Source organism: Triticum aestivum, chromosome 6A, assembly GCF_018294505.1.
Source record: "Triticum aestivum cultivar Chinese Spring chromosome 6A, IWGSC CS RefSeq v2.1, whole genome shotgun sequence".
Taxonomy (NCBI): domain Eukaryota; kingdom Viridiplantae; phylum Streptophyta; class Magnoliopsida; order Poales; family Poaceae; genus Triticum; species Triticum aestivum.
In genome coordinates, this window is record NC_057809.1 from 26,565,035 (window position 1) to 26,578,439 (window position 13,405).

A 13,405-nucleotide genomic window follows, 5' to 3' on the forward strand; every position below is an offset into this window, starting at 1 on the left:
GAAATAGGAGAGATTTGATAGGTTAGAATTTAGGAGGGTAGTTCTCTCTGGTGCATCACACTTCTTAATATATTTATTTTCAATATAAGAGAGATCAAAGGTTTTCAAAGCAACAAAGCCAACATGGACCCCTAAATACTTCACTGGGAAGTGCCCAATATCATAGCCAAAGAACTCAACACAGAACTCTAGGATACTCTCATCCCCTCCAACACAGAAGGTTTTACTTTTCTAATAGTTACTCCCTCCGTCCGGGTTTCTTAGGCCTAAAGACAACTTCTCTTAGACAAGACACATAGTAATTTGCTTACATTAATTCTTCCATTCCACTCCCAATGCACTCTCTCACATGCATGCAACCAATAAAAAAGCACGCATGAAGTGTATTAATTTCCCAGCCATGGTACCGACAAAAATGGCTTTCCATAGTAAAAAACCAAAAATGGCTTTGAATGCAACCAATGAAATGGTTGCACGCATGCCCCTTTCCAAAGCGAGGCCTTATAAAAAGGGACATGCTTGTGACGATGAGAGGCCTAATAAACCCGGACGGAGGAAGTAATCTTGAGGCCATACATGAGCTGAGAAGTATATAGAATGATTTTCAAATTAACAGCCCTCTCAAGATCATGACTGATATACAACACCGTATCATCAGCATACTGGAGAATAGCTACTCCAGTATCAACCAGATCAGGAGCCAAACCAGTAAGAAGATTATTCTTTTGAGCATTCTAAATTAATCTGGCCAGGCATTCAGCAGTCAAATTAAAAAGGAAAGGAGATAGGGGGTCCCCCTATCTCACCCCTTTATGGCTCTGGAAATAGGGAGCCAGTAGTGTTATTAAGGTTTACACTAACAGTATCATTGTGCAAAATGTTCTTAATCCAACTACAAAAAATAGCATTAAAGCCTCCAAAATAGTGGCATTCCAACAGGAAATCCAAATTGACTTAGTCCTATGCCTTCTTATAGTCAATTTTAAGCACAATCCCACATTATTTTACGATGACAATGATGGAAATTTTCATGTAAAGAAAGGACACCATCTATTATGTTCCTCTCGTTCATGAAGGCATTTTGAGTAATGCTAATCAATTTGTCCGGAACAAGGTCAATCAAAAGACCAAAGCTTTATCGATCAACTTATATAAGCATGTAACGGGAAGAAACTGTTGAATTTTGTTAGGCTCAGAGGTTTTAGGAATTAAAGTTATAATTCCATAATTCAGTTGTCGCACATCCAAAGTGCCAGCATGGAAAGCATGAAACATGTTCATAATATCCTCCTCTTAACTCGATCATGTTTTCTACATAAACTAACTTAATTTCCTTGAATAGAGATCAATATATGTATCTCACGGCTTACAAGTAGGTGTTCTGATGAAAATGAGATAATGTCCAGTGAGTTGATGTGAATTTTTTAACAATGAACTTATCAAAAATAAGAATAAAAAGTTTGTGGATGAATTTGCATGCGCTGAAAAGTAAAAAGTCGATTGGTCTGATGTGCTTGATGATGTAGATAACTTGCATGTGCATTTAAATGTGAGGTGGCATATGCGAGACATATGCGATGAGGTGGATAGGTTGTGGATGAATTTCTTAGATATATAGAATTCTAATTCCTTTTCTTAACTTGTTCAGTTTGTTCTTAAAGGAAATTCTCAGTTCATTGTATTTTTTTCAAAGATGGTGGGATCCGCCACTGCATGTGTGATAACAGGTGGGCCCGGACTGACATAAGTAAAGTATTCCCTCCATTCCTTTTTAGTCTGCATATAAAGTTTGGTCAAATTCAGGTTTTATAAAGTTTGACTAATTTTATATTAAAAAATATCAACATTCGCAATATGAAATCAATATTATCAGATGCACAATGAAATGTATGTTCATGCTATATAATTTTAGCATTGTAGATGTTCATATTTTCTATATAAATTTGGTCAAACTTTGTATAGTTTGACTTTAACTAAATTTTATACGCGGAGTAAAAAGAAAACGGAGGAAGTACGTAAATTGGTCAAGCAGGTCCAGAAGCTTCTGTGGAAGTGAGAGTGGGAGCTGCGGGGACGTATTTAAGGATGTGCCGGACCTGGGGGTCATATCTGCAAAAGGACCAAACTCACGAAGCGGAGACTGGAGATCGAGATCGCCGGTGGGAGAGATGGAGCCGAGACGAGCGATCCACCGCAGATCCGGCGCGCTCCTCCTCCTCCTCGCCGCTGTATTCGCGGCGGCCGCCGGCGCCTCCGCCTCCGCCATCGGCGACAAGTGCGCCGCCTGCAAAGCCGTCGCGGTGAGCTCATCCCTTCTGCCTTCCGTCCTCCTCTCAGTTCCTAGCCTCCAAGGTTCCATCTTTTATCTTTATTACCGCTCGCCGCTAAGCCATCTTCCGGAGATGATCGGAGCCCTGGATCTCCATGGATTTAGTGCAGACGTGGTAGACTTCTGAAAGTTTCAGCAGAAGATCTGATGTGTTGTTGTTTGGTCTTGTTTTTGCAGTCTGAGCTAGAGATTGGAATATCAAGTGTAAGTAAAAAATCCTGTCTTCCAGTTGCCATTGTTTAGGTGCTTGATTTCTGCTATCATTTGCAGTGCTGATTTGGTGGTTATGTGTTTCTTCCAGTTTCTTGTTACCGGGACCATTTATTGATTGGCAACTGTCCTGAATTCTCTTAATGCAGGAGAAACCAAGAAATCACTTGGACTTGCGTAACAGGTTAAATTCGAAAGGTCAGCGCGAGGGGAAGGTCATCGATTACAGGTATATCACTTCCACTGCCCCTCTGCTGTTCAATGGTTAAAATGCGGTAAAAAAGAGTATACACGACTACAACAGTACAGAAGCGTGCATTATAACAATATTGGAACATCAAATGGACACAATGTGATGCAGAGGAATACTGACAATTTACCATACGTTTGCTAATACTAAACACTACATGGACTCTTTTTGTTCATCTTGGGTGCATCTCAGCACTTGCATAATAAATGATGGACATAGTTTTTACCTCTTTTTTTTTGCATTGGTATGTCCTTTGATTCTGTATGTGCGGTGCAGAGTCAGCGAGCTTCGGATTGTAGAGCTTCTGGATGACCTATGTGATAAGATGCAAGACTATACGCTGCAGAAGGTATAAAATGAAGCTACACAACTGTTTTAGAATTTTGTTACTGCACACTGCCATCTTATTCAGGCTAGATCTTTTCTTCAACATATTAAGTTGTCTACTCGGGTATATGGATATATTATAATCCCTCTAGTATTAAACTGTTGATCTGTTCTCTATAGTTTGAGCACCAGCCAAAGCATTTTAGTCATCTAATAAACTGAACTGTGTGCAGTTGGAATCAGGCGAAAAAGAATGGGTGAAAGTACCAAGCTGGAGCAGTTTTCAAACTGGTAAGTTAGGATATTTGTGGCACCTGTTTACTCTTTTGACTGAGTTTAAGTTGTTACCACACCATAAACACAGGAGAGTCACGGCCATACCCCATAGTTTGTTCTGCTTATTCTTCTTGCTCAGTTGTTCCACACAAGTGTCATCTCAGGAAATGCAGCAAGCCCTAGATTAGAAGTGTATATCCCCAGTGCTCGCCATGATAGTCTTATTACAAGGACCCCCAGACTCGACGATGCCAATACAATCATGCAGGACATCATTAAGAGATAGTCTTCCGTTAACGTAAAATAAGCTAAATAACAAGCAAATGATAACCGCTACTCTGTATTGGATTGTTCTTATTGCGATATAATGAATATGAGCTGTAAAGAAGTGTGAATTGTAGTTACTAATCGTTTACTGATTGTCTGATAATTTGTTTGTAGATAAGAAAGCTGCAGCACGAGCACACTCCAAAAATCTATCCAGTTACTGTGGAAGGTATGGTGCAGTTTTCAGTACTTCAGAGAATTGAACTGATGGAAAACAGAGTTTATTTCTCCTATAAATATGCTAGTACAGAACTTTGAACATACCAGCCTAGACTTTGTACTAAATCAGCGACAAGTAATATGGATCTGAGGGAGTAGTAAACTTGGGCAAAAAAGTAATTTATCTCTGCTCTCATTAACCTTTTATTACCTATTTTTTGTGTGTTTGATTTAACATATTTTATATAGCATAGCCATCATCTTGTTAGTGAAGTGTATAAAGGGCGCTCGTCCTTCTTCAGTAAAACCTTGTAACTGACTAACAGTGTGTTGGGCGTGTTGCCTTGTTGCCAACGACCCCTTGTAACCCCATTGAGTGTGAACGGAGCTGTGATGTAGCCTTAATAAAGCTCTCAGGTTTCTGTCAAAAAACATGAAGAACTCTGTTTTCCCGTATTTGTGTAAGGTCAAATTTGCTTGTAGTAGGTGCTTAGTTTGGCAAAGAATTAGATTGCTTTAGAAATGCAGATTTAACAGTTGTCGAAAGATGATATTACCTTTCTTGGCTTTTGATGAATTGTGTTGGCTATTGAATAAGTGAATCACTGGGCGTGCTGACAAAGTTCACTTATCGCGCAGGTTACTGGAGGAAACTGAGGACGAGGTACTTCTTGTCTTGGATGGCATTACCCTTTAGACAGTATTTTATAGATATTTGTAAAGATCAGATGACTTTTTTTTCACTTATTTGGTAGATGTGTTTTGTTTTTTTTTAACTGTGAAGATCTGTAAAGTTGTTGGCACAAGGCCTAACATGGGTTATTTTTTTTCTATTGCAGCTTGCTGAGTGGATAAAAACAAGCTCGGCAGAATCCGCGGACGTGAGCCAGGCCCTTTGCCAGGATATTAGCAAACACTGTCAGTCCACAAGGTATATGATGTATCAGCATATATATGAATCAGCTGATTCGCGCCCTTTGCACTTACTCGAACTGGCTAACGTTTTCTCATTGTTTCCTTCTCCTTCCTGCCATCTCCAGTGCTACGGCCCCGGTCGACGATGAACTATAACAGCACGTGTTAGCTCCCCGTATTTACTCGACAAAGAAAAGCAGATGAATGCCTGAGAAGCGTCAAAGAAGAAGCTCCAGTAGGATATGAGGCTGTGATGTCTTAGCGTCTGCATTTTTACACACTCGCATTGTTGTCTTAAAGAGGGACTTGCAGATTTTCACATATGATTACTGATGTATTGAGAACATTCAAACTTTGAGGAATTTCTGCATGCTGAATTACAGTTAGCAGCATGGTATGATTCGCTGAACTAATCTGGATTCTTATAATGTCTTGTTGATCCAAGCTAGCTCAACTTGTGCGTGTGCCAACCAACAGACAAGGCGCCAGTTGATCCAAGCAGGTGCACGCTCACTGGTACTCCCTCCGTCCGGAAATACTTATCATCAAAATGGATAAAAGAAGATGTATCTAGATGTATTTCAGTTCTAGATACAACCCTTTTTGTCCATTTTGGTGACAAGTATTTTCGGACGGAGGGAGTATTTCAATATGAAATTACTACTTCTCTGAAATATCTGAAACTGATACTTGTCATACGTGTAAATTGTTATTTCATCGTGATCCGTATTGAAATAGCTGTTCACAATATAAATTGAAATTGTTTGTATCACATTTGGAATAGTCAATTTCAATTCTTTTGAGAAAATATGAAATTGGAATGGCTGAAATGACATTTTAAAGAAATTGGAATCCTTGATCTCACCCATTTGAAATAACCAGTTTCACTTTTTTTGTGGTGTGCGAGATTGTTACGTCCATCGGGTTTCTTTCGTCCACCTTGCTCGATCCCCTTTCCCTTTCAACAATGCGCCCAAACCCACTGAAAACAACACAGAAATGGAGGGCGAGAGGCAGCAGCCGCCGGCGGCTGCCGCCGCCGCCTCCAAGGTGCTGGACGACGACGACCTCCTCGCGGAGATCCTCCTCCGCGTAGCCCTCCCCACCACCCTCCTCCGCGCCGCGCTCGTCTGCAAGCGCTGGCTGGGGCACGCGTCGGGCCGCGCCTTCCTCCGCCGCTCCCGCAAGCTCCACCCGCCCCGCCTCCTCGGCTTCTACGTCGAGGGCGACAGGGACGTCCCGGCCGACCCGCCGGCCTTCGTCCCGGTGCTGCCCCAGCCCGCAGAGCTCGCCGCCGTCCTCCGCCGCGCGAGCTTCAGCTTCGACATCTACAACGGCCAATTGGTCCAGATCCACGACTGCCGGAACGGCAGCGTCTTCGTCCAGGTCGGGAGCGAGGGCAGGGCGGTCATGAGGGTGCACACCCCGCTGTGCCCTCGGAGACCCGTCGCCTTCATCCCGCCGCTCCCGCGCCCCGCACTCCGGCCCCGTGGTCTCTGCAGCTTCACGCAGATCCTCTCCACGGAGGAAAGGGGCGGCCTTTCCTACCACTACCTGTACGTGGAGTCTACCGTGGACGAACCAGAAACCAGGCTGCACGTATACGTGCTGCAAGATGGTCTCTGGCTCCCGCGTCCTCCCTTGGACATGCACCAGCTCCCTCGTCCACTACTCCAGCCAAGGCCCGTGCTCGTCGACGGGAGAATTTACATGCCGGCGGGCGTGAGCGACATCGTCGTCCTGGATCTGACGGCCTCGAGCTTCTCCACGATCCAACTCCCACGGGGCGCCAAGCACGACGGGTGCGGCGCCACCATGCTGGCACGGGCTCACGATGCTTCCGGCGTGTATTTCATCCTCGTCGAGGAGTTTCGGCTCCTCATCTGGCTCCACAAGGGGGGCAACTGGTCGCTGGTGGACACCATTTGTTTGCGCGAGATGTGTCCTGGTTTGAGGGTTTTAGGCTGCACGGCTGAGGATGAGGAAAGTGGTCTTGTCATAAGACGGGTGGGGAATGATGCTGAGTTTGTGCTCTTGCAGATGGGCCGGTGTGCGCTCCACTTGGATACCAGGTGCAGGACGCTGCGTAAGGTGTATGAGCAGACGGAAGAGCATCAGTGTTTTGGTGATATCCATCCCTTTATGATGATCTGGCATCCCACGTTCCCCGCACTCCGGGGTGATCATGCAAGGTTTCCCGTTTGGCCTTTGGATCATCTGTGTAGTGCTCTCTGTTGAGGTTACACAGTTTTGCAATGTGCATCATTCATCGCATTGTTTGGCAATAGATGTGGAATTGTGCTAGGTATATGATTGATTCCTTGGGACATTTTAACCATATTGCCTTAAGATGATTTAAAATTGCTTGTGTACTGTGGTCATATTACAGGGTGTTTACTTGTGGTCATAGTAGGGGACACTTCAGTAGCATGGGTGCCGCACGGAGGATTAGGGTGTCCCTTGCGTGTCCTCATGAGTGCTTGATTGGCTTTTTTTTTTGAGAGAGATGAGTGCTTGATTGGCTAGTTGAGAAGGAAGATGCGGATAGATAAGAGAAATTAGAGAGGTCGTCTTAGGGAAGGATGGCGGTGTATTTCTTGGTTGCTAAATGATTATAAAAGAAGTCCTTTTAAATAGACAAACATGATGGACACCTAAGGCAAATAATCTGCTTGGGTACAAACTCTATTTACCTTTTACTTCCCTAGTGCTACTCAGATGACTATATATCCAAATGCAAAGCTTTTATCTCCCAGTATATTGTCATCCTTATGACAGCTTTTCATCGGTTTCAGCGAAACTAGTAATCTTTTTTATGGACTCAAGACTAGTTATGCAATTACATTTTATAGTGTCGATTGCTAGACATATACTGAGGTTTCAGAGTACGGTGGGCAGACCACTCCATGCAATGGTTACTTTTCTAACGCTTGTGTTGGAATGGCATGCTTCAGAACTTGTTCTTCCCCTTATGCAGTCTCGTAATAGTACTTCGCAGTGGTGCTGAAAAATGATTTTCTTTGCTGTCTTAGCATGGACCGTCATCCTGTTGTGTCATGTTTTTTGAACTATCAAGCGCTCTTAAGTGCAAAACTAAAAACTGGACCTACAAAAGTATGAAACGTGTTTTTTCAGAATGTTGATGTATAATAGAACAAATGTCCCATATTTGTATGTTGAGGCACAGAGGATTCTAAATTTCTTATGCATAATTTCCTGAGTCAGATGTATTACAGTGAATATTTTCTTTCCAGTGGATAATACAAGTTGATAGCGGGTAATTTGTGCTTTTGTGTCATTTGTCCTTCTATGATCAGAGATTTGTTTTTGTTTTACTGGACTGCAGACTGTATAATGCAAAGTGGCATGTCTGGGATATGAAGCCATTTAATTTAACATGCTATTATTCTTGTACTAGCTACTTGTCTTTGTGTTCCATTTGGTATTCAGATACTTAATTGTCTCCATGCTGACCTTTGTTTTGTTTCCTTTGAAACAGAGATGCAATGTGAAGAAGAAAGATACCAGGAAGCTCATGGATGCTATCTATGTCGTGAGTGATCAGGGCAGCATCACGGAAGAGCAGTAGTGGGCTGCATTTTGTCTAGTACGTGATAGACTGATAGCATTTCTAACCGTCTTTATTATAACCTTTACTGGATCAACTAATTACTTAATTAGGAATCAGGATGCTATTGCTATGTAACTGGAGCACGTACTCCTATGTGAATTGGATCTTTGTTATTGTTGGTATAATACTTCATGTATTCTGAGTAGTTATCTCGTCTGATATGCCTGTGTGTAAGTCTTGTGGTTCGACTGCTAGGATGTTTGTTATGCATGGCATTTGGAGAAGTGTGTTCTTGTTCACAATTGCGAAATTTATTTCAGTTAGCAATGTGTTGCTCTAATCTAGCAGCAATGCTCTAATGTAGCAGCGAAGAAAGAGTTTCTTTGAGGCCACAGTCTACAATGGACGGTAAATGGATGAACATGTAGTTATGCAAAAAGAGATTATTTGAGTAGACAACTGAATGTAGTTGTGCTAGTTCAGAGTAGGGGAGGCCCCTGGTAAATGGATGAACAAGCAGCAGTATGCTCTTGCAAATGCATCCATCATACTACTAGCCAGAGGTAAGAGAATGGAGTGTTGATGAACTGAACTCAGTAGTAAAATTAATAATCTGAGACATATATGCATCTACTACATGTTGATGCTGTTTAGGTGTTGATGCTGAAGCTGAAGATTAAGGATGCAGAGTCCATTTGGCATCTGGGACTATGGACATGAACGCTTCAGATAAATTAATCGACAGGGATATATAGTAGTGGTAGCAGATTGAACAATGCTCTTGTGCTTGACATGGACAACAGAACATAATAAGTTATCTACTCCCTCCGTTCCTAAATATTTGTCTTTCTAGAGATTTCAACAAGTGACTACATACGGAGCAAAATGAGTGAATCTACACTCTAAAATATGTCTATATACATCCGTATGTGGTAGTCCATTTGGAATCTCTAAAAAGACAAATATTTAGGAACGGAGGGAGTAAAAATGAACAAATGATCATGGTCTAGCTTAATTAGCTGCATGTTTTCCCTTTTCAAAGGTGCCGATGTAATCCTTGTTATTACCACTGTACACCAGCTAACTGTAACATGAAGCTCTGTGGTGGCAATGTACTAATGAGATCACTGCAATTAATTATAGTGCAACCATGATGCAGAAATACTGGTCTCATTAACCAATCCAGACATTACATGACACCAACAAGTAGTACTGCATGCTTAATAGAAATATTAATGATAGAAAAGGAGGATAATAATAATTCACTACTTGGAAAGTCTGATTTTTTTTCATATTAGTATGTTTTGCTCAAAGAAAGGCTGTGTAAGTTGCCACAACAAACAGATTTCGCCGTATTGCATATTGCAAGCTATCAATGTTCTCTTGCGTATTGCAGCAAGCTAGATACTGCTCTTGTTTGATTTGTTGCCCTTTCTCCTGTAAGGTAATCAGTCGTATATACTCTATATAAGACCTTCCGATTTTTTCCTTTGCTCTTGACTAGTGAAGGAGACCTTTCTGTACCTCTGATAATTTGTTGTGGGATTTTCTCCTTCTCAGCTTATCTTGCCCTTTGTGTCCCCTTTATCTTGCCGTTTGCAATAAACGTTTGCAGCGAAGCTTATATTTTGTTTCCTGAACTGGGCAAAACCTGGCAATGTTCTAGTTTGCAGAAGTGCCCTGGGATTGTTGTTTCTTTTTCGACAGTGCATGTGCGAGAGGCATGTTTTAGTTTGATGATGAAAACTAGGGAAATTACCTTATCATGCACAATTGTGTTAAGCAATGTTTTGGTTTGCCAGAGTTTTAAACGCAAGATAATGTAAAACAACCTGGGTTACAAAGCTTGCTATGAGCAACCTGGCATATGATGGTTTTATGTATCTAGGTGGCATTCTTGCTATTGTGCTTCTGGATAGATGCTTGCGCGAAGTATTAATTGTGCTTTCTGAGATGAGATGCTTATGCAAGATATCAATGAGGATTGCTACTTTGAGGAGTTCCTTTCTCAGACATGAAAATTTCCGGCATAGCAAATCCCCGCTGGTTCATCGCTTTGCGGAACTAACCCGCAAGTTTTGGCATGGTGAGAACTTCAGGGCCAAGTTAGTACTCCCTTCGTCCCAAAATAAGTCTCAACTTTGTACTAGCTTATTTTGGGACGGAGGGAGTAGTACATATGAGCTCCTTCAAGCAGTTTGAGGGCCAGCGAGAAGGGGTTCCAACTCAAACCAAAAAAACAGATTACAATGCTTGTTATATAACAGTTTCACGAATCTGGGTTAACTTGCTCCCTGTTGTGCTCCTGAGATGGTGCCATCCCTACGTATTCCACATATTTGTGATGTGTAAACAGCACAAATCTTTCAAAACTCCAAAATGCAATATTCGATTCATTTTGATTTTTTATCAGCAAACCTAAATTGCACATTATTGGCCCCAATAAGCTATTCAACACTAGAGATATATTGAAAATTAAGAACTTTCTGCCATGCATCAATTTCATTAGCACATGAGCTACACATGAAACATTTCAGAGGAGCAAGCTTAAAATTTCATTCCACCATCTTAAGTGGCAGATAGAAATTTGACCTCTTTCTAACATACTAACATTAACCCAAAAACAGAGGCACTCATACACAGAAACTGTTCAGATGATACAAGGATAAAATCCAAGGACACTCATAGGATAAGATTTGATAGCAGATCATGCAAATAAGTATATCAGGTATCAAACAAGATGTCCGAGAAGGCCAAAACAGAAATTCAGAAACTAGCACTTGATAACAACAGAACCCACTAGCTGCCTTAAGCATCTCATCACTTCTTCTCCTCCTTCTCCGCCTCGGCAGCCTTCTTCTGCCTGGCTCCCAACTGGCGCTGGTTCATCCTCTCGACGCGGAGCTTGCCATAGGCCTTGAACTCCTTCATCTCCTCTGTGACCTTCACGACCTCAACTGAGCGCTTCTCGCCGCGGGCAATGGGCATGTAGTCGCCCTGGACCTGTGTGGCGTTGGCAAGCTCCTCCGGAGTAGAGTCACCAGCCTGGGAACAAGAGAGCAGTTAGAGAGGGACATAGATATTAGAACCTCCAAATGTAAAATACAGAGAGAAAGAGTAAGCTGATGTATACCTTGACCTTGCGAGCACGCCTTGGGAAGATAACAAGCTTGGCCTTGTAGGTCTTAAGCCTCTGGATATTGGACTGCATACCCTCCAGCGACCTGTTCTTGCGGCGATGGTCCACAGAAATGCCAATGGTAGGAGCGAGCTTCTTTGGGATGCCAGCGGACTGCAGTTACAGTATACATGCATTAGCAGATGATAAAGAATTTTCTAGGATAACACAACTATAGTTTCTCAGCAGATTATCTCATCTAGCATCTGAACCTAAACTCAAGCAGCATGCATCAATTGTAGGAGGGGGCGAGCAATTCAAAGCTACAGAGAGAACACAAGTTCTCTCAAAGTAGAGAACAAAAAGTAAGCCAGAAATTGATGCAATGTACAACCATTGAATTTTACTGTTCTTACAGAACAAACATTTAAAAATCCATGTTCACTTATAAACCAATTATGGGAACTGATGATGTTGCATCATTCATAGGCTATTCGGCAATGAAGGAAACAGAGCAAAGGAACGATAATCACCTTAAGCTCCTCAAGGGTAAAGCCTCTGCCAGCCCTGGCCTTCATGTTGTACTTGCGGGTCTGGCATTGCACAATGGGGCGAAGAGGTCCAGAGGTGGGGCGAGGGAAGATCTTCACAGCCTTCTTCTGGCGAGCTGCATACAAAAAGAAGATAATGTAAGATGACAGTGAGTCAAACAAGCACCACAATAAAACAAACATGTTGTCAGTGGATTGGCTTGCAACTTATTAGTAAATCAACAAAAAAACCTAAATGATACTACATCTACTCTGCCCTGCTGTAACAAACATGCACTTAACTCCTTACAAGTAATTGCATACACCAGTGCAGTGTTCCTCGCATGTTACTGCTGGGTTCAACTTATAAATATAAAGAGACATGGCAATACAGATGAGTACCAGAGACGTCTAGCCTAGCATCAAACTTGATTTCATGGTAGATGTACTAGAAACAACTAACAGACCAGATATCCTCCTATTAGCACTTTATACCTCAACCCCCAGTCACACATCCTGAACACCACCACAATCATAGGCTACTAGAACTACAGATCCTGCTGAGCAAGTGTGACTAAGATCCTCGCGCAGGAAGGGAAAACAGAGACATCATCACAGCTGCCAGGAAGCGGGGGGTGCTCACCGATGCGGCGCCTCTGCTTGCGGGCGGGCTGGTTGAACCACGTCTTGACATAGTTCTGCCAGTGCTTCTTGAAGTGGCCGTTGGGGATGACGTTGTTGTGCTTCACCATCTCGCCCTCCTTACCTGCACAGCGCACCAACAAATCAGCCAAGGAAACCATGGATCCAAGCCAGCGAGGCAAGATCAAGAGCGCGGCGTGGCCTCGATTGACAAGAAAGTGCCGGCGGCGAATCTACCGCCACAGATCGTGGCAGGAACGCAGGAGCGAGGCGCGACGGCATTTCGCCGGACATGAACTGTGCAGAGGCACGGGGAGGGGGCACAAACCTGGAGACGACGGTGCGGCGGCGGCGGCGGCGGGGAAGGGCTAGGGTTTTGCGGGGGAGTGGAGCGGCGGCGCGGGGGGATGAAGATGATGAGGGATCTTATAGTGCTGGCCCGTGCGGGAGGGTAGGGTTTTCGTCCGTGAGGGGTGTGAGGCTGCGATATTGGCCCGCTTGCGAGCGCTTGGCCCATGGGCTTTGTATGAGTGGGCTGGCTGTTCCCGCAGAAGAATGAGTGGGCTTGTAAAGTCACTAACCGGGGCTGTAAGCCTGTAATAACCTGACAACCACTCAAAAAAAAACTTATAACAAAATCGAAAAACCCTAAAAAAGATTGAAAAGGTTGTCTTTATTGTGACAGCACGGGAATTTACCTCTTGGTCTGTCATCTTTGAGGGGAGAGAGACGAATGTTGAGGCACATAGCC

General features: G+C 43.2%; 3 protein-coding genes across 4 annotated transcripts; 2 read left to right on the top strand and 1 right to left on the bottom strand.

Annotated features, from left to right (window-relative positions):
• Positions 1 to 2,117: 2,117 nt before the first annotated feature.
• Positions 2,118 to 5,202, top strand: LOC123131776 (uncharacterized). The gene is made up of 9 exons (XM_044551453.1): positions 2,118 to 2,300; positions 2,507 to 2,533; positions 2,689 to 2,768; positions 3,066 to 3,138; positions 3,350 to 3,407; positions 3,834 to 3,888; positions 4,518 to 4,542; positions 4,718 to 4,809; positions 4,919 to 5,202. The coding sequence occupies exons 1-9, from the start codon at positions 2,169 to 2,171 to the stop codon at positions 4,947 to 4,949; spliced, it is 573 nt and encodes a 190-aa protein (XP_044407388.1). The 5' UTR covers positions 2,118 to 2,168; the 3' UTR covers positions 4,950 to 5,202.
• A 193-nt stretch (positions 5,203 to 5,395) lies between these two features.
• LOC123131775 (uncharacterized) lies at positions 5,396 to 8,566 on the top strand. 2 transcript variants are annotated; one of them, XR_006464321.1, is made up of 2 exons: positions 5,396 to 7,098; positions 8,293 to 8,566. XR_006464321.1 is itself a non-coding variant. In XM_044551452.1 (2 exons), the coding sequence occupies exons 1-2, from the start codon at positions 5,793 to 5,795 to the stop codon at positions 8,303 to 8,305; spliced, it is 1,206 nt and encodes a 401-aa protein (XP_044407387.1). In that variant the 5' UTR covers positions 5,396 to 5,792; the 3' UTR covers positions 8,306 to 8,566. The 2 variants fall into 2 exon arrangements, 1 of the variants encoding a protein (XP_044407387.1); XM_044551452.1 differs by having other exon boundaries at positions 5,396 to 6,985.
• A 2,464-nt stretch (positions 8,567 to 11,030) lies between these two features.
• LOC123131777 (60S ribosomal protein L13-1) lies at positions 11,031 to 13,127 on the bottom strand. The gene is made up of 5 exons (XM_044551454.1): positions 12,983 to 13,127; positions 12,656 to 12,778; positions 12,016 to 12,149; positions 11,498 to 11,656; positions 11,031 to 11,409 (listed from the first exon to the last, which is right to left on the bottom strand). The coding sequence occupies exons 2-5, from the start codon at positions 12,762 to 12,764 to the stop codon at positions 11,185 to 11,187; spliced, it is 627 nt and encodes a 208-aa protein (XP_044407389.1). The 5' UTR covers positions 12,765 to 12,778; positions 12,983 to 13,127; the 3' UTR covers positions 11,031 to 11,184.
• Between the last annotated feature and the right edge of the window lie 278 nt (positions 13,128 to 13,405).

Excerpts from the sequence above, each read along its gene's own strand:
- LOC123131776 (XM_044551453.1), top strand. The coding sequence starts at position 2,169 with ATGGAGCCGAGACGAGCGATCCACCGCAGATCCGGCGCGCTCCTCCTC. Across the intron at positions 2,534-2,688 it reads TAGAGATTGGAATATCAAGT|GAGAAACCAAGAAATCACTT; the intron begins GTAAGTAAAAAA and ends CTCTTAATGCAG. Across the intron at positions 4,543-4,717 it reads TGGAGGAAACTGAGGACGAG|CTTGCTGAGTGGATAAAAAC; the intron begins GTACTTCTTGTC and ends TTTCTATTGCAG.
- LOC123131775 (XM_044551452.1), top strand. The coding sequence starts at position 5,793 with ATGGAGGGCGAGAGGCAGCAGCCGCCGGCGGCTGCCGCCGCCGCCTCC.
- LOC123131777 (XM_044551454.1), bottom strand. The coding sequence starts at position 12,764 with ATGGTGAAGCACAACAACGTCATCCCCAACGGCCACTTCAAGAAGCAC. Across the intron at positions 12,150-12,655 it reads CAAGCAGAGGCGCCGCATCG|CTCGCCAGAAGAAGGCTGTG; the intron begins GTGAGCACCCCC and ends TTTTGTATGCAG. Across the intron at positions 11,410-11,497 it reads GGCGTGCTCGCAAGGTCAAG|GCTGGTGACTCTACTCCGGA; the intron begins GTATACATCAGC and ends TCTTGTTCCCAG.